General features: G+C 40.6%; 3 protein-coding genes across 3 annotated transcripts; 1 reads left to right on the forward strand and 2 right to left on the reverse strand.

Annotated features, from left to right (window-relative positions):
* Positions 1-8,044: 8,044 nt before the first annotated feature.
* insl3 (insulin-like 3 (Leydig cell)) lies at positions 8,045-8,803 on the reverse strand (the record flags this gene model as incomplete). The annotated part of the gene is made up of 2 exons (XM_079285650.1): positions 8,566-8,803; positions 8,045-8,235 (listed from the first exon to the last, which is right to left on the reverse strand). The coding sequence occupies exons 1-2, from the start codon at positions 8,756-8,758 to the stop codon at positions 8,045-8,047; spliced, it is 384 nt and encodes a 127-aa protein (XP_079141776.1). The 5' UTR covers positions 8,759-8,803.
* Positions 8,804-13,216: 4,413 nt separating this feature from the next.
* LOC306788696 (potassium voltage-gated channel subfamily V member 2) lies at positions 13,217-18,226 on the reverse strand (the record flags this gene model as incomplete). Its single annotated transcript, XM_079284301.1, has 4 exons — positions 13,217-13,546; positions 15,484-15,609; positions 16,957-17,590; positions 17,688-18,226. The coding sequence occupies 4 exons, from the start codon at positions 18,224-18,226 to the stop codon at positions 13,217-13,219; spliced, it is 1,629 nt and encodes a 542-aa protein (XP_079140427.1).
* Positions 18,227-19,571: 1,345 nt separating this feature from the next.
* rps28 (ribosomal protein S28) lies at positions 19,572-21,786 on the forward strand. Its single transcript, XM_079285595.1, has 4 exons — positions 19,572-19,640; positions 19,927-19,974; positions 20,457-20,579; positions 21,663-21,786. Exons 1-3 carry the CDS (start codon positions 19,602-19,604, stop codon positions 20,577-20,579), a joined length of 210 nt encoding a protein of 69 aa, XP_079141721.1. The 5' UTR covers positions 19,572-19,601; the 3' UTR covers positions 21,663-21,786.
* The last annotated feature ends 982 nt before the right edge of the window (positions 21,787-22,768 follow it).

The raw sequence follows: 22,768 nt of genomic DNA on the forward strand, positions 1-22,768 counted from the left end.
GTTTGCCCATTGTGTCGACTGAGCTGCAGGTGATTCTTCTGATCGGTAAATCTGGTCTGATCAAGAAGGGACATTATGAGCAAACATAAAAATAAACAACGGCCATTATTCTGTATATTTTCTGCAAGGACGCAGACAGCCACATTAACATGGTGCCATCTATCAAAGAGTGTAGATGTATGCTCAGCAAAAGATAATATCATCAGATCATCTTTTTATTTACTAAACTAAACTATTAAAAATGTTGTGTTTTTTTAAAAGCAGAAAAATAAGATGACTAACCCCCCCAGGTTGAGGTTCAGGTGAACCCTCTTTAATGGAAGATGTACCACCGAAAAGCCAAACCCAGAACCATTAAGCCACATTCATTAATGGGTCCACTTAGCCGTGTTTCAATTTCTTAAAAAGCTACCTCACTGTACTGAGATACTGTACCTGCTGTTTTATTCCTTAGGGCTGATGTATCCCACTGAATCGCCCACACACACACACACACACACACACACACACACACACACACACACACACACACACACACACACACACACACACACACACACACACACACACACACACAGAGCCCAACGTGTGGTCCACGAAAACACAGAACATGCACATGCACACCTCAGCTTGCCAGGAGACCCCATGCACCCTCGTTCCTTCTTCATCACACACCCTGATGTGGAGGAGAACTGGAAGCTACACGAGCAGCTTAGTTTTGATTAGGTAGAGTGTATTGAATGCACTGCTCATGTTTTAACAGCAGCCTCCTGCCTGAGATGGACCCGGCTGATAACAGTGACGGGAATATCGAAGGAGGCAAGCCAGTGTGTGTATGTGTGTGTGTGTGTGTGTGTGTGTGTGTCAATATACAACACACTTAAAAGACAATTGTTTATTCGCCAGAAATAATGGCTACATATTTCAATACTGCAACGCATTTAATAAAGTGATAGATAAAGGCAATGATTCCTCCACTCCATCATTTCACAGTGTTTTACCATCACATCAAGAATAATCATCTCCTACATCCTCACAGCGACGTCTTTAAAAACTGTACATCATTGAAACAGCCCACCGCTTTCTCCGACCCTCTCTCTCTCTCTCACACACTCACACTTTCTACAGGTGTGTGTGTGTGTGTGTGTGTGTGTGTGTGTGTGTGTGTGTGTGTGTGTGTGTGTGTGTGTGTGTGTGTGTGTGTGTGTGTGTGTGTGTGTGTGTGTGTGTGTGTGGACTTTGAAATACAGAGAGCATCCGTGTATGTCAAACACATGACATGGACAGATATGCATGTACAGATGCACCAACCAGCTGAGTCTTGGTGCTTACGCCATTCAGCGTCAACTTCGCGAGACAACCGTGACTTCCAGCATCAGACGTTTGACTGCCAGGTGAAGTGGCATCACGTCACAGTTATGGTCAGGACAGCTCACAGGGAGTTAGCAGTAGATTGATGAAGGGGAAGGGAAGGGGTGCAAGACGGTACAACAGTTTGTAATCTTACACAGCTTCTGAGAATATTAAGGGTGGGAATCACCAAAGGCCCCACGATACCATACTAACACGATACTTCAGTTACGAGACAATCCTATTGCGATATTAAACATTCCGCGATATGCCGAGTATCGCTATAACATATTATGCAGTTTGTCTTTTTTCCACTAGGTTCATCTCACTTTTCTGACCGTCTTCCTGCCAATCCCGCTGACTTTACCGCACCAGAAAAAAACGTAGCACCACCTAGTGGAGTGAAATAGCAATTGTTACCAAAGGTTTGATTTGTATTTGCAATATTTATACCTTTTACAATAAAAGTTCGATATATCGCGATACTATGCTCTCCGGATTTTTTACCGCTTCCCCAGAGAATATAATTAGTTTATTCAGCATAAAAAGAATTGGGAAGTACAGGATTCACTGAAATAGTACCAGCTCACACACAAAAGGTATGCTGAGGGCAAAGGTGAGACTTCTGAATGGTAGGGGATGTTTAAGAAAGGGTGTATATAATTGGTTTTATTTTAATCTAATGTAGATCACAGAAGCAGCTGAAAATTAGCGATAACAACAATTGTCTTTCCATTGAATCAGAAAAGAGAATAAAAAAAAAATTCAGACGAAGCGGACACCATAGAACGAGGTTTAAATGTATCGCTTAGTCTGGCTTAGTATCTCAAATGCAAAACAAGCTATAGAGTCAACGACTCAGCATGCAATGCCATCAGATTTGTCTGTGAGCAGCAGTGTCACAGCATCTGTGCTGCGCGGTGGCGTTCAGCTCAGCTGCAGAAAATTCGCCTGCAGTCGGTTGAGCGGCGGCTGCTGCTGCCACACTGCCCTCTACCAGCTCAGCTCTATTACGGTAGTTCAGCTTCACCACCTCCCCGTGGCACCAAGGTTGTGACAAAGTGGTAGTTAAAGTCTCTGTATGCGCGTGTTTGCTGCATGTGCTTCTATTCTTTCACTGGACAGATTAAGCGGGTATAATGACATGCATATGGAAGACTGTATGGGGCGAGAAACTAATTAAGGAAGTTACGGTCATAATTGGCTTTGGTTCAGAGGCCACCCGCTATGGGAATCTGGGGACATTTAAGTAGTAGAGGAATACAACTGAAAACAGACACTACATGGCCGATTAGAACATAATAATAATGAAGAGCCCCAAACAACAAATGATAGTGACAAAAATAGCAAAATACTTCTGAGAAGCCAAATATGTGACATTACGCAGGCAAACGTACTGTAAAAACGGCATGAAATGTAGAAAGAAATGCGAAACGGACAATTACAGAGGATGATGAGGATTATACGAGACCACCGATGACCTCCAGCGATTTTCTCTTTTCTGTTCCACAGCATCAGTCTTCAGAGTTAAACATTTAGACTGACACAGCTTTAACAGAGCTTTATTATAAGATCTTAATTTATGCGTCTACATGAATTAAATGAAGGGTTTCCTGGCAGCCTGTGATTTATTAGATAATATACTGTTCGTTTTTGTCAATCATGGCTATTAAAAAGTGCAAACGTGTGCATCATCTGCTAAAATAAGGTTGAATATGGAAAAATATGAAGATACATGTATTACTTCACAACAGTGATCTTATAGTAGCAATGTATAGTGAAAAACTGTCACCAGGCATGCAGGTACATGAGGGGAGATCAGAGACAACTAGAAAGCTCCTTTTGGTGGCTCTGTCTTCCTGTCCCTCGTCCCCTGAGAGCAGTCACGTCACAATGCCCCATGAAGCCGTCGCTGCTGGTCAGGCCCTCTAAATGTTGTCATGCACAACCGAGGACAGACCTGTCTCGTCACTGTAGGAGATGGAGGGTGGTGCGAATAGAAAGACAACCAAGATGGGATGATGTTAGGGGGCCGGTTTACTGGACATGGGTTAAGAATACAGGCCTTGACTGTAACGTGTGCATTATAGTGGAGGTGTTCTTTGTCTTTTCTTTTTTAGAGCTTTCAGGTTCACAAGCAGGACCACATATATTCAGTTGATGGTGTGTCCATTGGATTATGGAGTCGAAATGGCCTCATCATCATGTTCAAAGGTGATCGATGTGAAGCCATGGAGGCGTTGAGCAGGGCTGCAAAACCAAAAAGTCAATTTTTCAAACATGCTCCTTTAGGCTACATACATCAATCTATAGGCCGGTGCCACAGTGCCCTCATGTCCTCATGTAGCTCGATGCATCTATTGATGTCCCAGATTGGGTGTGTTTGATTTGGGTAACTTGGCGTGCTCCATACATGGTGCTCGCCAGGTGGTGCAATACATCAGTGAGTAATCAAAGTAGATGTAAGCTCTGCCCTCCTGCTGATAGCAGATGTATGGAGACGGGTTTGATTGCAGGTCCACGTGGAACTTTGGTTTATTGGATGTATATTTTGTAGAACAGGAAAGCCCAACAGCTACTAACTTTTGTTTTTTGCCTTGTAAGTTATTGGCCTATTGGTGTCAGTGAAGCACTGGCTGCATTTGCTTCAAATTCTTAAATCATTTTATCACTACTGCACTGCCTGCCTGCAGCAATTTTCCAGAAGGTCAGACACTGAAACAGTGTTATGTAAAGTCATGTGAAAGTTTGATAAAAGTTCAAACTGCGGCATCTGAAATATTACTTCATATACAAACCCGATGAAGGTTTTGGAGGATTGGAATTTATATGGTAGATGTGTGCCTACAAAATACAACCTGGTTATATTTCAGAGTTTATGTAAGTTGATGTTGTCGCTTCATTTATTTCTCACATAAGCAGAGTGGATCAGGTCTACTGCTTGTTATTTACAGCAGGATGAATTTAATAAGCTTGCAGTGAACTTCTCATTTCAGAGTTTCAAGTCTCATGATTGAGACACTTCATGCACGACAAGACAAAGACCTTGTTTCTGTGGATTTGTTTGACAGATGTTACGTAGAAACATGCCTCCAGCACTAATAATAATGAACACAGAAACGGATACGTCAGTCACAGTCTTCTGCTCCCACACACAAAATATAACACACAAACGTGTGCCTTAATAGAAAAGTATATGACTATAAATGCCCCCCCCTCCCATACACACACACACACACACACAGGCAGAATATGAACATGAACACATGAATGCACACACTTACACCAAATAAAGCATGTTTTGCTGTGCCACTTTTACTGTTGAAAACAAGAGCACTGACAGCCATTTCATTTACATGCAAATTGACACCGGTCCACCTCACACACTCTCCTGCCTGCCTGGCATGCTTGTGTGTGTTTGTGTGTGTTTGTGTACGTGTGTTTATGCGTGTGTGTGTGTGTGTGTGTGTGTGTGTGTGTGTGTGTGTGTGTGTGTGTGTGTGTGTGTGTGTGTGTGTGTGTGTGTGTGTGTGTGTGTGTGTGTGTGTGTGTGTGTGTGTGTGTGTGTGTGTGTGAGTGTAGTGTAGTGAGTGTAGCTGTGCTCTGCTGGCACTCAGTGAAGGTGCTTTTCTGTCCTGCTGCTTTTCCTGCTCACTGAAACTAGACACAAAGAGATAGAAAGACAGAGAAGGAGATAGAGGCTCTGATTTCATCTTCCCTATTCAGTTTAGCAGCTTTTTAGCTGGCGAAACCGCCATAAACAGGAGCCATCAAAGAGACCACATGCAGCCTGGTGATTGTCATCTCCTGTTAGCTCTAAATAATGATGGGCTGAGGCCTAGAAGTGTCCTCTGATCAGATTTCTCCTCTTGTCACAAGGAAATAAAGGATCACTTGAGGTGATTGAGCATTTTACAATAATGAGCTTTGAGAGACTAATCATTACAGCAGGAGGGGAAATGTGGCTGTAATGATCCAACTTGATACAGTTACAATGACATTCAAAGGCAACACCCCCTGAGTTGGCAGAATGAACCAGCTCATCGCCAGTGTCAACTGTGAGAGGTAAGTACTGTCAGATGAGGAAAGGCAGTGCAGAAAGACCACCGTTTGAAATCAGATATCTGTCTCTCTCTGCTGGTTAACAGGAGGCACTGCATACAATTTCTCCGTTAAATCACTTCCTGCTCTCTCTTGCATGCACTCTGTATAAAAGGTCATGCATGTGTTGTATATATTTCTGGTCACACTTTATTTGAGCTTATTTAAAAGCAATTTTCTAACAATTGTAATTATTTGGTTTGGTTTAATTTAAGGGTAAAACGTTTTGTACAGCTTTTGATTTCCAGAACAATTTCCTAAAAATAACTTCTCGATTTTAAACACAATCAAATGTTTATTAATTATTATTTTGTGATAAAAAAACTTGAATATCCAGCAATTAATTACCGGTAATTAGAAGCTTACCAAGTAAACACACTTTAATTTCCCCCCTTTAATTAGTACCACATATTTATCTTGGAAGATTATCAGGAAATTATAGACTTGTAATATATAGTGTTAATTTATATTTTCATTTTTTAATAGTTTCTTTTTTTATGAAAATGAGAAAATGCAATTTCTCTGAGTTTAGATGTCCTCAAATGTCACTTTTTTCCTTAAGGCAGAGTCAAGGGCACAATTCAAGAAATTGGTTTATTGTTTAAAACATTAATAATGCAACTTCAATCTATTTCATGGCAAAAAGCAGTTTGCTAGACGTAGCCTATTGTTATAAACATTATCAGAGTGTTGTACTCCCTAAGTATCTGCAACTAAACACCTTCCACATTCAATTATTTGTTTACAACTTGATCTAAATTTAAAATTCATCTTGTCTGATAACGCAGCTAAAACCAATTACACAAAAAACAATTGTATGCATAACGCAATCCTTCCCTCCCCAAATAAAACCAATTAACCAATCAGTCACTGTAGGCTGATTTCATTTGCTATTGAGCTTCATTTAGTGAAGGCTGCAGTATAAAGTGGCAGATAATCAGCAACACATTTGATTATCCATTGAGAGAATTATACACTCCTCAGTGTGAGGAACTAGCCGGTTTACAGAGATTATTTATGTTATTATGGAGCTAAATGGCTCGGCCAAAGACCTCAATCCGATTTAGCACTATTGGCGCCAGTGTTGTAAACTGCACTCACACTGTCGCATTACTCAAGTGTGGGTCTTATATTTGTGTGTGTGTACATGTTCCTCCATGGGTCTATACTTGCAATCCAGTTTAATTGACTCATTTGCAATTTCAAGGTTAATTTCTCTTCAGGTTTGATTTTTTAAATTAACAATGGAAAAACCCAGTGTTACTTAATGTTGATTGGTGCATTGCATATATATATATACACATATATAAATACTGATTTGGTATGGGAAGTACATGGTCATTATCTTGCAGAAGTTGTCCAGGCACCAACGCCCCTGACTCATCCAAAATAGGGTTTAAGCCTTGTCGAAATATATTTGGGGTTTAAGCAGCATAGAAATGTCACATTTTAAACATTTTAAAAGGCACTATTGAGTTGCATTATGGGAAATGTAGGATCCAGTGTAATTAGAGCTTGACCATTCTTGCAAGCCCCCCAACTTTGTTTTTTTCCAACAATAAATTGTTGGAGTATCCCTTTGATGTAGTTATCCCATACAATTTGGGTTGCAACGTTGTGACCTTGCATTTATAGTTTTGTTTTGCATTAATTAGGGTGGAAACATGTCAAAAAACAGCTGAGGAATAACAGATAACTGTTGGGAAAATCTAAATGACTAATTAGTATGCGTTTAAATGATTAAAGAATGTTATACATTTAACAGAAGCTCATCTCCTCTGTAGTGTTTAAGGCCTGTGTCCTTGTGCGAACTTTCACTGACACTTCAGCAAATGTTTAGTATATTAAGAAGCAGTTGATTGCCGAATGAACACTTCAGCTGTTTGTCCTGAATAAGAATGATAACAAACGTGTAGAAAGCGTCAATACTTACGCAGGGCTCATTTGCGATAGAAAGTGACATTTGTACTAGAACGAACAGTTAAAGTGTCCAGATACGTAGACGCCTGTGTGAAACGCGAAATGTGTGAGTGTTACCCTGTGCAGCCCACTGCATGTTGTTTACTGAGTATAAATACCAGAGGCTCTGAGACAGATCTTGGAGCAGTCTTGATGTACATTCTGTTTGTGAATCAACCCTGTCTCCTTCTTTGCAAAGAATAAATGTCCAATGATGAATGATTTTTTACACCAGTCTCGAGTGAATTTTTCTAACATAACAAATTAACCGTGATAAATAATCATCAAAAGCTTTATTACAGTGTCATCTGAGGGTGGCAAACTTCTACAATGATACAGAAAATAAATTATGCTACCACAAAATTCTTCCACTATTTTTTGTATAAAACAGGTTTGTATATAAAACCTGCGTACATTAAGATGCAATTTTTCTGCCCTACGGTATGGCATAGAAAATAATTTATTAAACATCATCAAATGTCTATAATGTGTAGTGTTTGCAAGAATGCTATAACTGGAAACATTTCAAAATCATTCTTTTCAAGGATAAGGCAACTTGGTAAAGGTTCCTCACAGCACAGGTCAGAACATTTTAAGACAATGCGGTCATTGCATGACAAGTATTGGACTACATCTAGCAGAACTGGATCAACTCCTTCATGCTGCATCCTTTCTCACAGCAAATATCAGATATTTTTCCAACAGCTCGTCTGACTCGAGAGGACAGGGGGTACCAGGAGAAGACATCCTTTTCTCCGTCAGATTCGGGAGGGATGTGGACCGTCTCCGTAGCCTGTTGCTCCTCTGCGGATGGATCCTGGTTCCCTGTGCAGAGGACGGGGAAAGACATCTGGGATTTAGTCCTGGAAATGTATCGTATTGTGCTAGAAAATTCTTGTGAAACTCCAAAGAGAAGAAATAGATTGATTGGAGTTAACTCAAACAAGACACTGTATATTTGTTAAATTAACAATTTAAAAAGATTCAAAAAGTTCAAGAAGAAAAGTAATATTCCTTCAGCAATGACTCTCGAGTCTCTAAATGTTTAAAATATCGAAATATCTTTCAAATTGATCCACAACACAGACAGTTAAGGTGAGAAATGGCTCTCAATCAATGCACCTGATATTGGAAAATACGTCATAAAGTACTTACATTGAGAGGTGTATTGATGCTGCCCAAGTTCTACGTCCGGGATACTTCTCCTCAGCCGAGAGTTACCACAGGACGACACAGCCAGACGTATCAGCTCTCTCCCACACATCTTAATCCTCTCCTGTGCGTGGACCACACACACTGCAGCCACCAGCACCACCATGACAGACACCAAACACTTAGCAGCAGGCATCGTGTGATTATTGTTGCTCCTCGGTTGGTCAGAGTGGACGGTTGGATGAGAGGTGAGCTTGGGCACGCAGAGAGCAATGAGGACGTGTGGTGAGTTATGAGGTGAGCTTGAGGGGGCTTATATAGTCAATGTGTGTTCCCCGGAACGGCGGTGTCAAAAATGCTGAGGCCACAGAGTCGTTGAAAATATGTGTTCGGCCTTGGTAAAGGAAAAGCATGTCCTGATCTCGAGCTCAACGCAAGTGATGCAAAGTCTTCTCAAGGCTTAAACTCTCATTGAGATAAAAACCTGGCAATGATCTGTGGTTCAGTCTTAAAAACATCAGAGGTATTAAGTGAGACATTTTGCAAATTGTTTATGCCATTAAAACTCATTGTACAGCTCTTTGGGTCACAACAGAGGTCTGAATTTGGTCATTCGTTGACAAAAGTAGATGTGAATGCTATAAACCTTACTGTGCTTACAGATCTTAATGTGGTTTAAGGAATCTTGATGTAATTTCATTGACATCCTCCAAACTTGTTTTGACAGTCCATGGATGGATTACTTACCAGGCCAACTGGGCCCAGAGGTCCAGAGTGTCAGGGGCCACCCAAGCTTTCACCTACAAAATGTCACTCATAGAGACAGATATCAACCAGGAAAAGACTGAAAATGACCACAAACATAAAATGAAACGGCTATGAAAAGGGGCAAAACAACCTGAAAGAGACTCAAAATGACCACGAAGAGACGCACAACGACAGGTGTGTAACGACTACAAAAGAGACACAACAACAACAACAAAAAGATGCCGAACAACTACAACGCCTCTGCGTCTTGTTCCTATGTAGCAGTAGTGGTGGTGTCTTTTCGCCAAGGGCCCATTGTCCCATGTGAACTCTTTCCCTTCAATATGAGTTGCTTTTGTACCTTATCTTGACACATCTTGAGGGATGGGAGCTAATTGGAACAGAGTGTTACTGGCAAAAAGATGTCAAGGTTATTGACGCAACTATATTCACACACACGGTCACCCCCAGGCCACACTGTTAGTTGCATAAACAGCCAAATACAATTGATAATTCCAGCACTGATGAAAGGAATTAAAGGTGGCACTTTAATGTCATAAATGTACTTCTGGCAATGCTTGGCATTTTCACCTCTAATGATGATGTCCTTCACCGGTAAGCAGTGATTATTAAAGAGGATCGTGAATTGAAAACTCCAGCCGTACTTGTTTCTTTATCTTTACCGATACCATTACTGCTTTTATTGTCATTATTGTTCTACTACTACTACTACTCTCATTATATGAATCATTGATGTCATATGCATTGAATGTGTTGTAACTCTGTTATGTTGTTCAGTCTGTACACATCACATCTATCACACTTCTGTCCATCCTGGGACAGGGATGGACTTTTTTTGTCCCCATTACAGGGATTTTTGGGGGGAGTTTTTCCTGTTCCGATGTGAGGATCCTGCAGAGGATGTCGTATGTGTACAGATTGTAAAGCCCTCTGAGGCAAATTTGTGATTTGTCATTTTGGGCCAAACAACATAAATTGAATTGAATTGAATTATTCTATTCTTGTTGAGGCCATCAAAGTAAAGGAAAATATCTACTGTGTGTATGCCTCTGGGTTCCCTGTTTTGTTGTTATGTCCTCTGATACATCATTGTTTGCTGGTGAACATATTGGAGCTAAAAGGAGAATGAATACAGGTTTAGATTTGACTCCAAATAAATTAAAATGTTGCTGTGTATGCTTGAATACCAACAACCTTCAGACAAGTTGTTGATCTTCGTCTGTTCCACAATTGTATGTGTGCATGTATCTCTGTCTGTTGTCTGTCTGTGTGTGTGTGTGTGTAGGTGTGTGTGTGTGTGTGTGTGTGTGTGTGTGTGTGTGTGTGTGTGTGTGTGTGTGTGTGTGTGTGTGTGTGTGTCTGCATCAGTCCTTTGCCTGGTGTCCCTCTTGACTGCATCTATTCCTGTCCTTTCAGTCTTGGCTGCGTCAAATGAGACAGCCAGAATCGCTCAGAACTCTTGAGTTTTAATTGATGCTGACGACACTATCTCTATATTTAATTGATGTTGACGACACTATCTCTATATTTAATTGATGCTGACGACACTATCTCTATATTTATTATCTCTATATTATGTATTTTCCTTTTACTGTGTTGTTTTGTCCTCGTTTGACCTGCCAGATGCAAGTTAGCTTAAGCTATAATCTGTTCCAGTGCATCGAATGGAGACATTTATGTTTAAACTGTACATGGTCCCTTTTAAAGAAATGAAATGACTATTAAACCCCTGGCATCTTTCCCATTACCTGATCCTGTAATACCATTAGACAGGCCGCATCGTCTCTGAGACGAATGAGCCAAGTGTCTGTTAATAGCAATGGACTTCAAGTTCCACTTCTATCGAAAGGGAATGTGGATGGTCATGATAATAGTTGTGATAATACAAGAACAGATCTTTTTATTGAGCAAGGAATACTCTTTTCCTTGGGAACATATATTCTTATATATAATTATATCTGTGTTTTTTAAGTTTTCCAGCCTGTTGTTTGTTTTGGGGTTATATTGTCAATAAGGAAAAATAATGACACAATAAAATATTGACACATTAATGGAATTTGCACGTGAAAGATTTATTTTCTCTTCTAGCCATTGAGTAATAGATTGGACTCTAATTATTGAAAATAAATACAAGTCTGTGAATTGAAAATGTAATGACATAACTAAAAATGTCTTTAAAATGAAATACATATCATAATTATTGTGTCCTTCTTTAGGACCTTTTGTTTTTACCATATTCATACAGTTACACATGTTAATGCACAAGAGCTGTCAAATTGCTCAATTATTGGGAATGTAAAAACAAATGTTAACAGAAATTTGACACACTAGTGGACAAAGTGGACTGTATGCAGAACACTCGGAAAACAAGGAAGCACTAGTGATGCTATTCTGATGATTCGCCTCTGATCACATCGAACCTACAATAGTCTTGGTAAATATACAGTAATTATGTTCCGTATAGGTAAAGTCAAATGCTTTACAGGTCTCTGCCTTCGTAAATCAGCGGTGATCAGTGGAGGTACAGGCTGTTTCGTCACGGCCAGAGACACAACACATCTTCAGTGCAGTTGCAAAGGTGGTGTGAATCAGCTGGTGTTGTGTAGGGGCTGGTATCAGACATGATATAAATGTGTCCACTTCTCCTTAAACCATCAGGACAGTCTTGAGCAGATCTACGACAAAAACTTTCTTCTCGAGAAAACTATTAAGTAAGTAGCCAACATGGCACGTAAAATATGTTTGGATGAGATAATACATTTGCTTACTATAGCTCTCTTGTATGGTTTCCATGACAGGAGCTGGTTTAATATACTTAGCCAATAGCCGAAGAGCTGAACACAGCCAGCAGGACACTGCAAGGACTGTTTGACTACAGGACAGGGCCATGCTTGATCCTGACATCTACAGGAACACAGAGCTCAGTTCTTCACTGCCTGCTCGTGATCCCTTGATCATGCCAAATACTGACGTGTTAGAAAGTGCCTTTGCCCATGTATCTTGCATGAAAAGCAGTGTTTTTAGTTGTTCTGCTTTTCCAAATTGATATTCCATCAATCAAACAGAAGCTTATTGTGCACACCTGATCAGATTATCTGTGCCACCAAAATAGCCCAGTACACGATCGACGTTTGACCCTGTTTTACCAGGCAGGAGGCGCGAGCGCAAATCCCGGTAATCCTTGTCAACAAAATTACACCTGTCTTGATCACTACAGACATCCCCCCTGCTGTACCTCGCCTCCCACTTAGGTGCCGTCAAGAGCAGGCTGAGGGACTGTACAGCGAGAAAACCGACACATGAAGCATGGCACATGGAAGAGCTTTGCACTGGGGAAGTTATATATTTATCAGGAGCATGTAAATCTGAGGGATTTTCATTGTATTTCCTTACATCAAAAAAGTGGAAGAAAATTACTACAATCCACCATGGTGTTTAAAATGGGTGGTATTTAAAAGAAAGTCTATGTTTGTTGAGTATCAAGAATAAACATGTAGTTGTCCAAAAAACGTTAAAAGCACTTCCAATGAAAACAGTTGTTCAGAAGTATCACACTCGCATGTTAAAGTGATTGACTTTGCCTCGTTATTTATGTTACTACTTGACCTACTCGTGTCAAACATCTATTTCCGTTTAGCCGGACTGAGTTGCGGTCGACAACTATTCTTGGAAACAGACAACAAGCTGTCCCATATGAGAATCTTGTCCATTTGACAGAGGAGTCATCACCCATGTAGCGTGCAAACAGCACCTACTGTCAAGCTGAAGCTTAAAGCTGCACTCAACTTGCTGCTGCCTCCATTCTCCCCTCCACTAATTGTTTATCTTAAATCCTACATGCTCAGAGTTGGCGTGATATAGCCATTTAGGGTGAGCGCGGTCGCAGCTAGTGGAAAGCTGAATCTTCGTTCTCGTCGATAGTTTGCCTGCCACTGGGCCGACAGTGAAACTCGTCACCAGACTCCTCTGGCTGGGGTTCGAAGCAGCTCTCAAACTTGCGCCTCAGACGTTTCTTGAGCTGGAAGGTGCGCTCGGTGTTTGAAATGGTGTATTCCTGTTCCTTCAGTTTTGCGTAATAGTCAGAAAACCTGTTGAACAGGATGGAGATGGGCATTCCGTTGAGGATGATGCCGAAAGAGATGCAGCCGAACGCCACACAGCGGCCGAGATAGGAGATGGGGACGACGTCGCCATAGCCCACAGTGGAGATGCTCACCTGTTGGAAGAAAAGAGTAATCAGACGGGATTAGACACATAAATGAACAGCTGCCACCAGATGAATAAAATCCACATGTCCCTAAAAAACAGACTGATGACTGAAGACCCTAGTAATTAAGTAGAAACGGAATCCAAAGAAGTGGTGGATCCTTTGAATATGACTTCCTGCACAATGCCTATCAGATACTAGAAAGCTAATTAGCTAATTATACTGCACCATATGATTACATGGTCAATTGCCAAATGTGCCTGACACAATTCTATCAACTAGAATTGAATATATTGACTTTTTCAGCATTCAGATCGGGTTTTCTTCAATATCTCACGTAGGAATGAGTCCTTTATATTCGTAGGACGTCTGGAAAACATCCAAGGCACTCTGATTTAAGTAACAAATCCTTTATTACATAATGGAAATCCAACGACTGAACAAGTCTTCATCCGGGTTTATGATATATCTTGTATTTTCAACTTAAAATCAGAGGGCCTTCGATGATTTCCAGGCTGCGTACCAATATCACAGACTTTTTTCTTACGTAAGTTGGACTGTTGTTTTTTATTTGTACTTGATTGCTAGCCCCATCCTTGAAGAGCACCTGGTTTTCTACTTCAACATTACAATCACTGAGTGCCTTGAACCAGTGCAGCACTCCTTATTTTTCTAAATGAATGTAATAGTTTCTGAAATACGTTAATTTACTTTCTTGTGGAGAGTTAGATGTGAAGATTGATATCGCTCTCATGTTTGTCTGTTAAATGAAGCAAAGCCAACAGGCAGTTAGCTTAGGTCAGCATAAAGACCGCAGTGAAAAACAACCAGCCTGGCCCTGCATGTCTAAAATGTTAAAAATCCGCCTACCAGCACCTCTAAAGCAATTAGCATGGAGTGTCTCTTTTGTTTATTACATACACAAACAGAAATGTAGAAACAACACGTAATTGTTTTACAGTGAGTTACACTCTGTTACATCTTGGCTGGGCGCAGAGGTTTGAGGCTGGACACAGTCATGGGGTAATCAAATCAAATGCCTTGCCACAAATCTGCTCACAGGAGGAAACTGATGTTCTCAAGTAGAAGATGCATAATTACAAAGAGCGAACAATCACTAAGTGTCCCAATACCCACACTACCATACTATTAAATATGCCAGGAAAAGATTTCGTATGTACCAATACATAGTATGTCATATGCGGCGTGTCAGAAATACCAGGATGTCATACTACATCCAGTCGCTACATCCACGCTTATCTGGCTATTCTGACCCACAATTCTCTGCACAGTGGATATTTGAACAAGAGGGTCAAAGTTCAATGTGCAATGTTTTGATGAAGTAGTATATCCCAATCGAATGCATACTGCATGCAACAGTATGTACTTTACCAGGGCAGCTGCAGTATGTAAGTAAAAAGAAAAATGCAATTTGGAATGCAGCAACAGTGTGTTGCCCCAAAATAATTAGCTTGGGAGAAGAGAACAGATTTGGTTACCATGTTTCTTTAGTTGTAAGAGATCTGCTGCCCAGCGAAGGTGACAATTCCCTCATTTTTGGAAAATCTCGACATGGGTTCATTGCTTGGTGGAGCCACAAAAATAGCTCAGAACCTGTTTCTGTCTAGCACTGTGCACTTTTGTCTTGTCTGGCTAGGCAGGCAGCACAAATCATGAGCCCTAATCCTTGACAACTGAAAGCCACCACACTGCTGGATCTTACTGACACCCCCTACTGAGCTCTTCCTCGATCTCTTCTGCACAGTCAAGTGGAAGAGCTTACCAAGGTTCATAACCAGGCTAATTGATCCGGAAGAATCTCAGAGATAGTCATAAGAGATTGTCAAATCCTAAATGTTGCGCTTCAAATTCTAATGCAGTCCGGTGAAAAAACTCCAGGAACCAGAAATTTGACTGAATTGCATGTTGAAGTTCATCCTACTCACCGCAGCCCACCACCAGGCATCTGGTATGCTGCTGAACGGTGTCCCAGGCTGATCCATCTCCACAGAGTGCATCAAAGCAGAGAAGGTGAAGATGCCCATGGCAATGAACAGAAACAAACAGCAAACCTAAAGAACGACACAAGGGTACATGTCAACAACAGCGCCCATTCATATTTGAAAATCAAACAGCAGTACAGTAGTTACCAAGCATTGAGACAGGAGTGACACATGTGCTTGTTTGGATGAGGTTGAGGTTTTGCCTTTAAAGAAGTTTGTGTCATATCTGTTAGATTGGTATCACCACAGGTGGCAGCACTGAGGGGGAACAGTTGCAAATTGGACAACAGAAAAGAAGAAGAGCATCCTTAATTCTTATGCGATCTATGGATATAAAAACCTATTATGCTGTTAAGTGACCGTTTATCCCCTCAACTTAACCACTGACAAGTCTATGGCATCTTGCTGGCTATATGGAACTTGTCATAACCTCTTCCATGCTGCTTTTTCTTGGTTAAAGTTTCGGTCCTGCAGTCAATCTCGGATCCCATTGGCTGTCTGTCGAACGACGAAGGGGGACTCGGGGCTATATTTCTGGGGATCCGATATAGCCAGTGGATATCCAGGCCAAGACTTTATTTTCCGTGCATGTAATCCTGTATTATTTTACAAATAGCCAGTTTACAAGACTATTTAAACCAATCAAAAGCTATATCGTCATCAGACAATAGCCGGTAGGTTCCAAGATTGCATTTCGACCAATTCGTTCTGCCTCTTTTGCTCTCTACAGGGACTGTTTACCTGCATTCAATCAAAGCCTGCTCAAATGTGATTGGTAAACACAACTCCAAACTCGACTAAAAACGGAAACCATAACACTTCCACTACCAAAATCTTGTCCTGTTGTCTACAGATTTCGTATATGAATGCATAATCTGTTCATAGAGATTAGTCCTGAGCAAGCAAAAAGCCAGTGTAAACAATAAACCTCCATCAATTGATTTGTTTGGCCACTCAGGTGAAAAGGGAAACAAGTTAAAAACCCAACATTGGCATTCTATCATCTTATTAAGTTGCTATAATGACTTGTTAGCAAAATGTTGCAGACCTACACATCCAGCAGTTATGGAGCAACAGTAGAATTAATTTGGACTTGTGTTTTTGGCCACCTGATAAATATTAGTCCAATATTCACTTTACTTTTAGCTCTGTTTTGGTCTCCACCAACCCCTGAGGGAAATATTTGCCAACAACCTGAAAGAAGCTAAAAGGGGTGATCATTTTGTGTGAGTTCATCACTACGAGTTGCGTATACAAATAGTCATGTGATCCACTGATAAAGTGCTGATTGTAGCCGTTTTAAGGTCATATGGGAGTTACCTGCAGTTCCATTGTTTTATTTGTGCATGTGTCGTAAATAAAAGGTCCTATTTTTGTGTTTCTGTTAGATTTGTGTTGTCTCATACTTATCCATACCTGCTCAGAGCACTGTCGGATGGTAAAACCAAATGCCCTCATGCCGGTGGAGTGACGGGCCAGCTTCAAGATACGGAAGATGCGCATCAACTTGACGACCTTGAGCACCTTGTTGACTTTACTGACCCTTGCCATAGCCTTCAAATCTTCCTTTGCACTGACGTCTTCTGAATCCATCACAAATGTCTCAAAAATGATCTGGAGGAAGTAGGGCATCATAGCCACCACATCAACGAAGTTGAGGCCACTCTTCACAAAATGTTTGATGTTGGATGTTGTGAGTAACCGCAAAAAGTACTCCAAGGTGAAGAAAAGGATGGAAGAGATCTCTATCCACTCCATGTAGGTTTTGCCAGCAAGTTTGTACTGCCTGAGTTCATTTACTGTATTCATTGTCATGGCCACAATAGAGATGAGCACAAAGAGACTGGAGAACACAGCAAAGGCTTTGGCTGACAGTGAGGAGTAAGGATTATCCATCAAGTCCCAGAGGATCTTCCGAAAGCCTCCAAGAAACATGGCTTTGTATCCCTCGTCATCCTGGTGAGGCTTGATTTCATCAATCAACTCCTGGTTCACCTTCAGTTGGTCTCTGATGTCGTCCACTTTCTCCTCAAACAGAATGCGGCAGCACCTGAGAAGAAGAAGATAATTTATATAATGCTTGAAATATACAAACAGCAACAGACCAGGCTACACAATATAGTGAGTATTAAGTATCTACAGCACACCTTGGAGTGTCCTTCAGTTTCAAACCCCAGAATGACATCTCTTGCTCAAAGTTGATAGGGCAGATACTGTCCATCACCCACAGGACATTACTGCAATAAAAGTGGAAGATGTAGTGGAAAAACCTGGGGTCCCTGTCAAAGAAGAACTCGTCCATCTGAACATTGTAATCGTCACAGAGAGTCAGACGCTTGACCGGATCATTACAGAGGGCAAGGACTCCAATCCTGGTTTTTGGGTGTTTGAAGACCAAACGCGTCGGGATATGAAACACCTTTCCACCTATGTTGAGGTTGACGATGTTTGATTTCCTTATGTGTGGTGCTGATCTTTCCGGTTTTTTTCTTGCACTGTTTTTCTGACCAGGGGCGTCAAGGTTGTCCATAGATGTCCATGCTTTCACAGAGCTGGCCTGTGAAAAGGGGAATTCACATTCTTGGTCTTCAACACTTTTTGAAAAACTTATCTCCTGTTTTATGATCGCAAAAAGACTGGAGTGTCGTTTTTTCAGCACTTTCAACTTGGGCTTTGTAAACTCCATTGTGACGGCTCCTTATTAGAAAGCAAAGCAACAACAAAAAAAGTGTTGTGCCAATCAAGTCAGTGAAAAACAATAACAATAGTATTCCACAAGATCTCCATTTAAGCAAAATATTGTCCTCTGAATAGATTGTTTTCAGGTTGAAATGAAGATAAAAAAAATGCCACCGTGCTTGTCTCTTAGCTAAAAGAAGATCAACTGCATGAGTTAGGGATTCAGCCTTTTTACTGACTCTAATCCTATTGCTGTTCATTCTATCCAAACGCAAGTTAAAAATACTGTTCACGAGGATTAGTGTTGAGATTTAAAGCTTTGAGTTCTGAGAGAGGGGAGGAAAGGCCAAGAGAGTGTTGTGATGACGGTGTTGCATTGCTAACAAGGCTCTGGAGAGCTTTACCACATGATGTTTATATCAATGTTGCCAGTACATTGCTGCAGCTACAGTACTTCTGAATTTAGTCTAAACTATACAAATAAGCTTGGCTTTGTATTTCAATTCCCAGAATTGTATCAATGGTACAAACGTTTCCCCGTTAGTGTCTATGTTTTCAACAAATATTTTCTGAATAATCAAATCCATTTGGCATGGATTCCTTTATAATAGATTTCGAGGATAATTAGCTTGTCCAAACATAGTCATGGAATTCAAAATAAAGTCAATTTTGATTATATGACACTGAATGATAATAGCCTGCGGACTGTATAGACCAAAATATGATTTAGTTTACTGAATCTATATCTTAAAATGGGAGTAAAACATGCACTTTTTGTGAACATGCCATGAAAACAAACATGTAGGCTATTTTATGGCACCTCACACTGTATCAATCACTGTGATGCAAAAATCGATCAAGTTCAGATTGCTAAACATGTAGTGTATAGGATTGTCTCATGGTCTCAAGTGTCCTGCAGGTAAACACAATCGGTGGTGTGTGTTACAGACATCCTAATCAGAGAACTGAAAAATTGTCTCTGAGAGAATTCAATACACAAGAGGAAGTAATTATTAATTGTATGCATACATGTTCAAAATAGGGGTTAAACAAACATCATCTCACACTGTAAAGTCAAAATTTGTGATTTGGTAAAAAGGACTACAACACCGTGTCTAATGGTATGGCCCTTGTTTCCACCCATGACAGTTTGTGTGAATGGTATTGGCCATTCGCCGGAAAAGGAAGTGGGAATCTTAAATTAAATTAAAATTAAAATTAATAATTTCAGCTATCCTTTTCGAAATTGAATCCATCAGTGGTTTTCAAATGTAATGTAAGTTCATTTAAAATTATAACATTTGAAAAACAAATTAGAATTACAGTTGCCATATATCACCGCCGTGCACCACGTGACTTCCTTTCCGGTCTAACCTGACAACATGGACGCCAGCCGCGTGCAGCCGATCAAGCTCGCAAGAGTAAGAAAATACTTAATATGTTAAAAATAATCGCATTCGAACGGATAAATTGCTACACGAACAACTAATGTTCCATACGGTTCTAAAGCAGTGGAGCTACATCTACTTTTATACATCGTTTAGCGGACGGCTCTCGTGATCTCAGCGTGGAGGCCCGTCCATGCTACGATCTGTTAGCTTCTTCGCTATTAGCCTGTTGTAGACTGACTGTTTTGTGTTCACATCAGAAAACACGATGTATGCTATTATATTACGTCAATCTAACTTGTATATATGTTTTCTTCAGGTCACCAAGGTGCTCGGAAGAACTGGTTCCCAGGGACAATGTACACAGGTAACGTTCTCCTGATACCAATGATGTCTGAAAGTTAGCGGTTTATACCATTTAAAATACACTGACTCTCTGATCCGTCTTTGGGTCGAGTTAACCAATTGACGTTACCTCCTAAATTAAAGAAACGTTACAGTAGGTCCGTTAAAATCTTACTTTACAGATTAATACGTTAGTTTTACGTGTCCTGATGTCATGTATGCGTGTTTTCCATTAAACCTTGATGCAAGACAGCTTTCCTCTTGGGAACTATCATGTTTAAAGTTCGTGGTTGAGCTCTAATAAATGGCTAAAGTGTTAATATTTCAGGTAAACTATAAAATATCACATCCTAAACTCTGTATTTGTTTAATTTTACATCACGTTAGAGTTAATCCTTAATATCTGTAGATATGAGAATAGATCACTGACTGTCACATTATACCTCTCAACACATTAACTTGTATTCTTTTCTAATCGTGTCACTTAATCTGATCCTACTGCAGGTCCGTGTTGAGTTCATGGACGACAGCAACCGCTCCATCATCAGGAACGTGAAGGGCCCCGTCAGAGAAGGAGATGTGCTGACACTTCTGGAGTCCGAAAGAGAAGCCAGAAGGCTGCGATAGGTGAGGGAGCACAAATTCAGCCACAGCTGACGGCCTGCATTCACTAATAGGTGTTTCAGTGCAGTTGGCATCGCCTAAGCTGTCGGCCATCTTGAAGACTGTCGGTTTGAGCAGTTATTTCAAAGTATTGATCAATAGATCATGGAAATAATTGTATTGCAAGACAGTGTGTCGGTGTATAGTTGTTGGTCAGTGACCAGAAAGAAGTTGAACTGCAGCACGATGTAAAGCAACGCAACGTTGCACCCCTGCCAAAAATATTGTGTATGAAGTCTTCATTTGAGACCAAAATCAGTGTTTTATTGAAAGGTTTTTTTAATGTCCTGTCCTCTGTATGTAAAAAGCATGGACACAACTTCAACATGTTTCAATGCATGTGGACACAAAAACACTAGTTTGTGGCCTCAAATAACCACAGAATTTAATACAGAGCTCCTGACACAGCGTCTACAAAAACTGAACACTAATCTCTCAAATGGAGGATTATTGCAGAGCGGTTTGACCTATATTGAGTTACGTAACAGAGTTCATCTTTCTTAGTAAGTGTATTTGTGACCCACTCTAACTCTGAGCCCTGATGTCGGATTGCTTACCACTGGCAAATTAATTTAACCCAACTGCAGCTGATATGCATTGCTGACTATGCAGCTGGAACGTGTATCTTTGCATTGTAGTGTTGCAACTAACCAATCATGGCCCCAAAACTAATTGGGTGTTGTTGTTTTTTTAAATCCAAATTGAATTCAGTTCAGTCACGTGACTTGTGGTTTACGGTGCATTTCAGCCGTGCCCTCACATGCTTTGTGGTTCTCTCTGAGCTGGTCATCAGGACTGCGCTCTAGTCTGTCAATTTCCTCCTGGAACACCAGACGAATGCAGTCAACAGGTGGCAACAGAGTTAATAAAGAAGTAGCAGACGTATCATTGAGTCACGATATTACAAATGAAATTGAGTCTATTCCATGAACTTAGAACCCTGCTTCTTTCCTGTTCTGTGCAGAGGCATTTAAAGGGTTGTTTTTTTTGTCTGGTTGAGTTGAATGGTTGTTGAGATGGTGTGTGACTGATTTCTTCTCTTCACAGTGTCTGCTGAAGCTGAGAGGTGGAGTCCAATCCTGTGAAGCAGAAGACACCGTCTGTTTCAATTGAAATGGCCTTCAATCTCACTTGATCAGATGCGTTGAAATAAATTTGGTTATTGAGATGAGTGGATGTCCTGTGTTTACTGTATGTGTCTAGTAAAGAGTTGTAACAGTGAACTGACAAGTTTTTCTCGTAGTTATAGATTTTTAAGTTGTGGTCGAGGTATAGAGGCAATGTGATTTTATTTATTCATTTATGATACTAAATATTTTCAAGTTACTCATTTAGACAAAACGCTACATTTGTTTTCAATAGACGAACACTACGATGCTAAAATCGTCTGCAAACCTTAAATACCTGCAAACTGAAGTAATAAAATACTTAATTATGATCCCTTTACGTATCACATCAAGTTAATTTCAACATGAACTAGTTAAATCAGTGGAGGGCAACAGAGGGATCCCTCTCCCAGGATGGACAGAAGTGCAAGAGATGTCATGTGTACAGAATGAACAGCATAACAGAGTTATAACACATTCAATGACGGAACCACGGCAGGAGGCAAGACCAGGGTCCACGGAAACCTGCGAGGTGAGAAAGCACAAAGACTCCGGGGTAGAAGCAAAGTCATTAATGGGACATGAATTCATACAGAAGAAGATGAGGAGAGAGGAGCTCCATGTATCCTAGGAAGTCCCCCAGTAGTCTAAGCCTATACCAGCGTATCTAGGAGCTGATCCAAGGCAAACCTGAGCCAACCCTATCTATAAGCACCGTCAAAAAGGAAAGTGAAGCCTACTCTTAAATGTGGTGAGTGTGTTTGCCCCCCGGACTCAAACGGGAAGCTGGTTCCACAAAAGAGGTTGATAACTGAAGGCTCGACCTGCCGGGTTGATTCCAGCCTTGCATGTCATACCCCTCTCACTCCCCGTCCTATTTCTACACTGTCCTCTGGCAATTAAAGGCAAAAATACCCCCAAATAGTATATCCTTACCTCTTGCATCAATACATTATGCTTGCACATCAACAAATCGAATCCATCAAACATTCAGAAATGGGTAATTCGTCATCAGTTATTATAATAATTATTTTGTACTTTCTGTTC

Source organism: Melanostigma gelatinosum (genome assembly GCF_949748355.1).
Source record: "Melanostigma gelatinosum genome assembly, chromosome: 15".
NCBI classification, from domain to species: domain Eukaryota; kingdom Metazoa; phylum Chordata; class Actinopteri; order Perciformes; family Zoarcidae; genus Melanostigma; species Melanostigma gelatinosum.

What these genes read in the sequence shown, in the direction of transcription:
- rps28 (XM_079285595.1), top strand. Translation starts at nt 19,602, where the DNA reads ATGGACGCCAGCCGCGTGCAGCCGATCAAGCTCGCAAGA. An exon ending in AGCCGATCAAGCTCGCAAGA is followed by an intron (nt 19,641 to 19,926) that starts GTAAGAAAATAC and finishes TGTTTTCTTCAG; the next exon opens with GTCACCAAGGTGCTCGGAAG. An exon ending in CCCAGGGACAATGTACACAG is followed by an intron (nt 19,975 to 20,456) that starts GTAACGTTCTCC and finishes ATCCTACTGCAG; the next exon opens with GTCCGTGTTGAGTTCATGGA.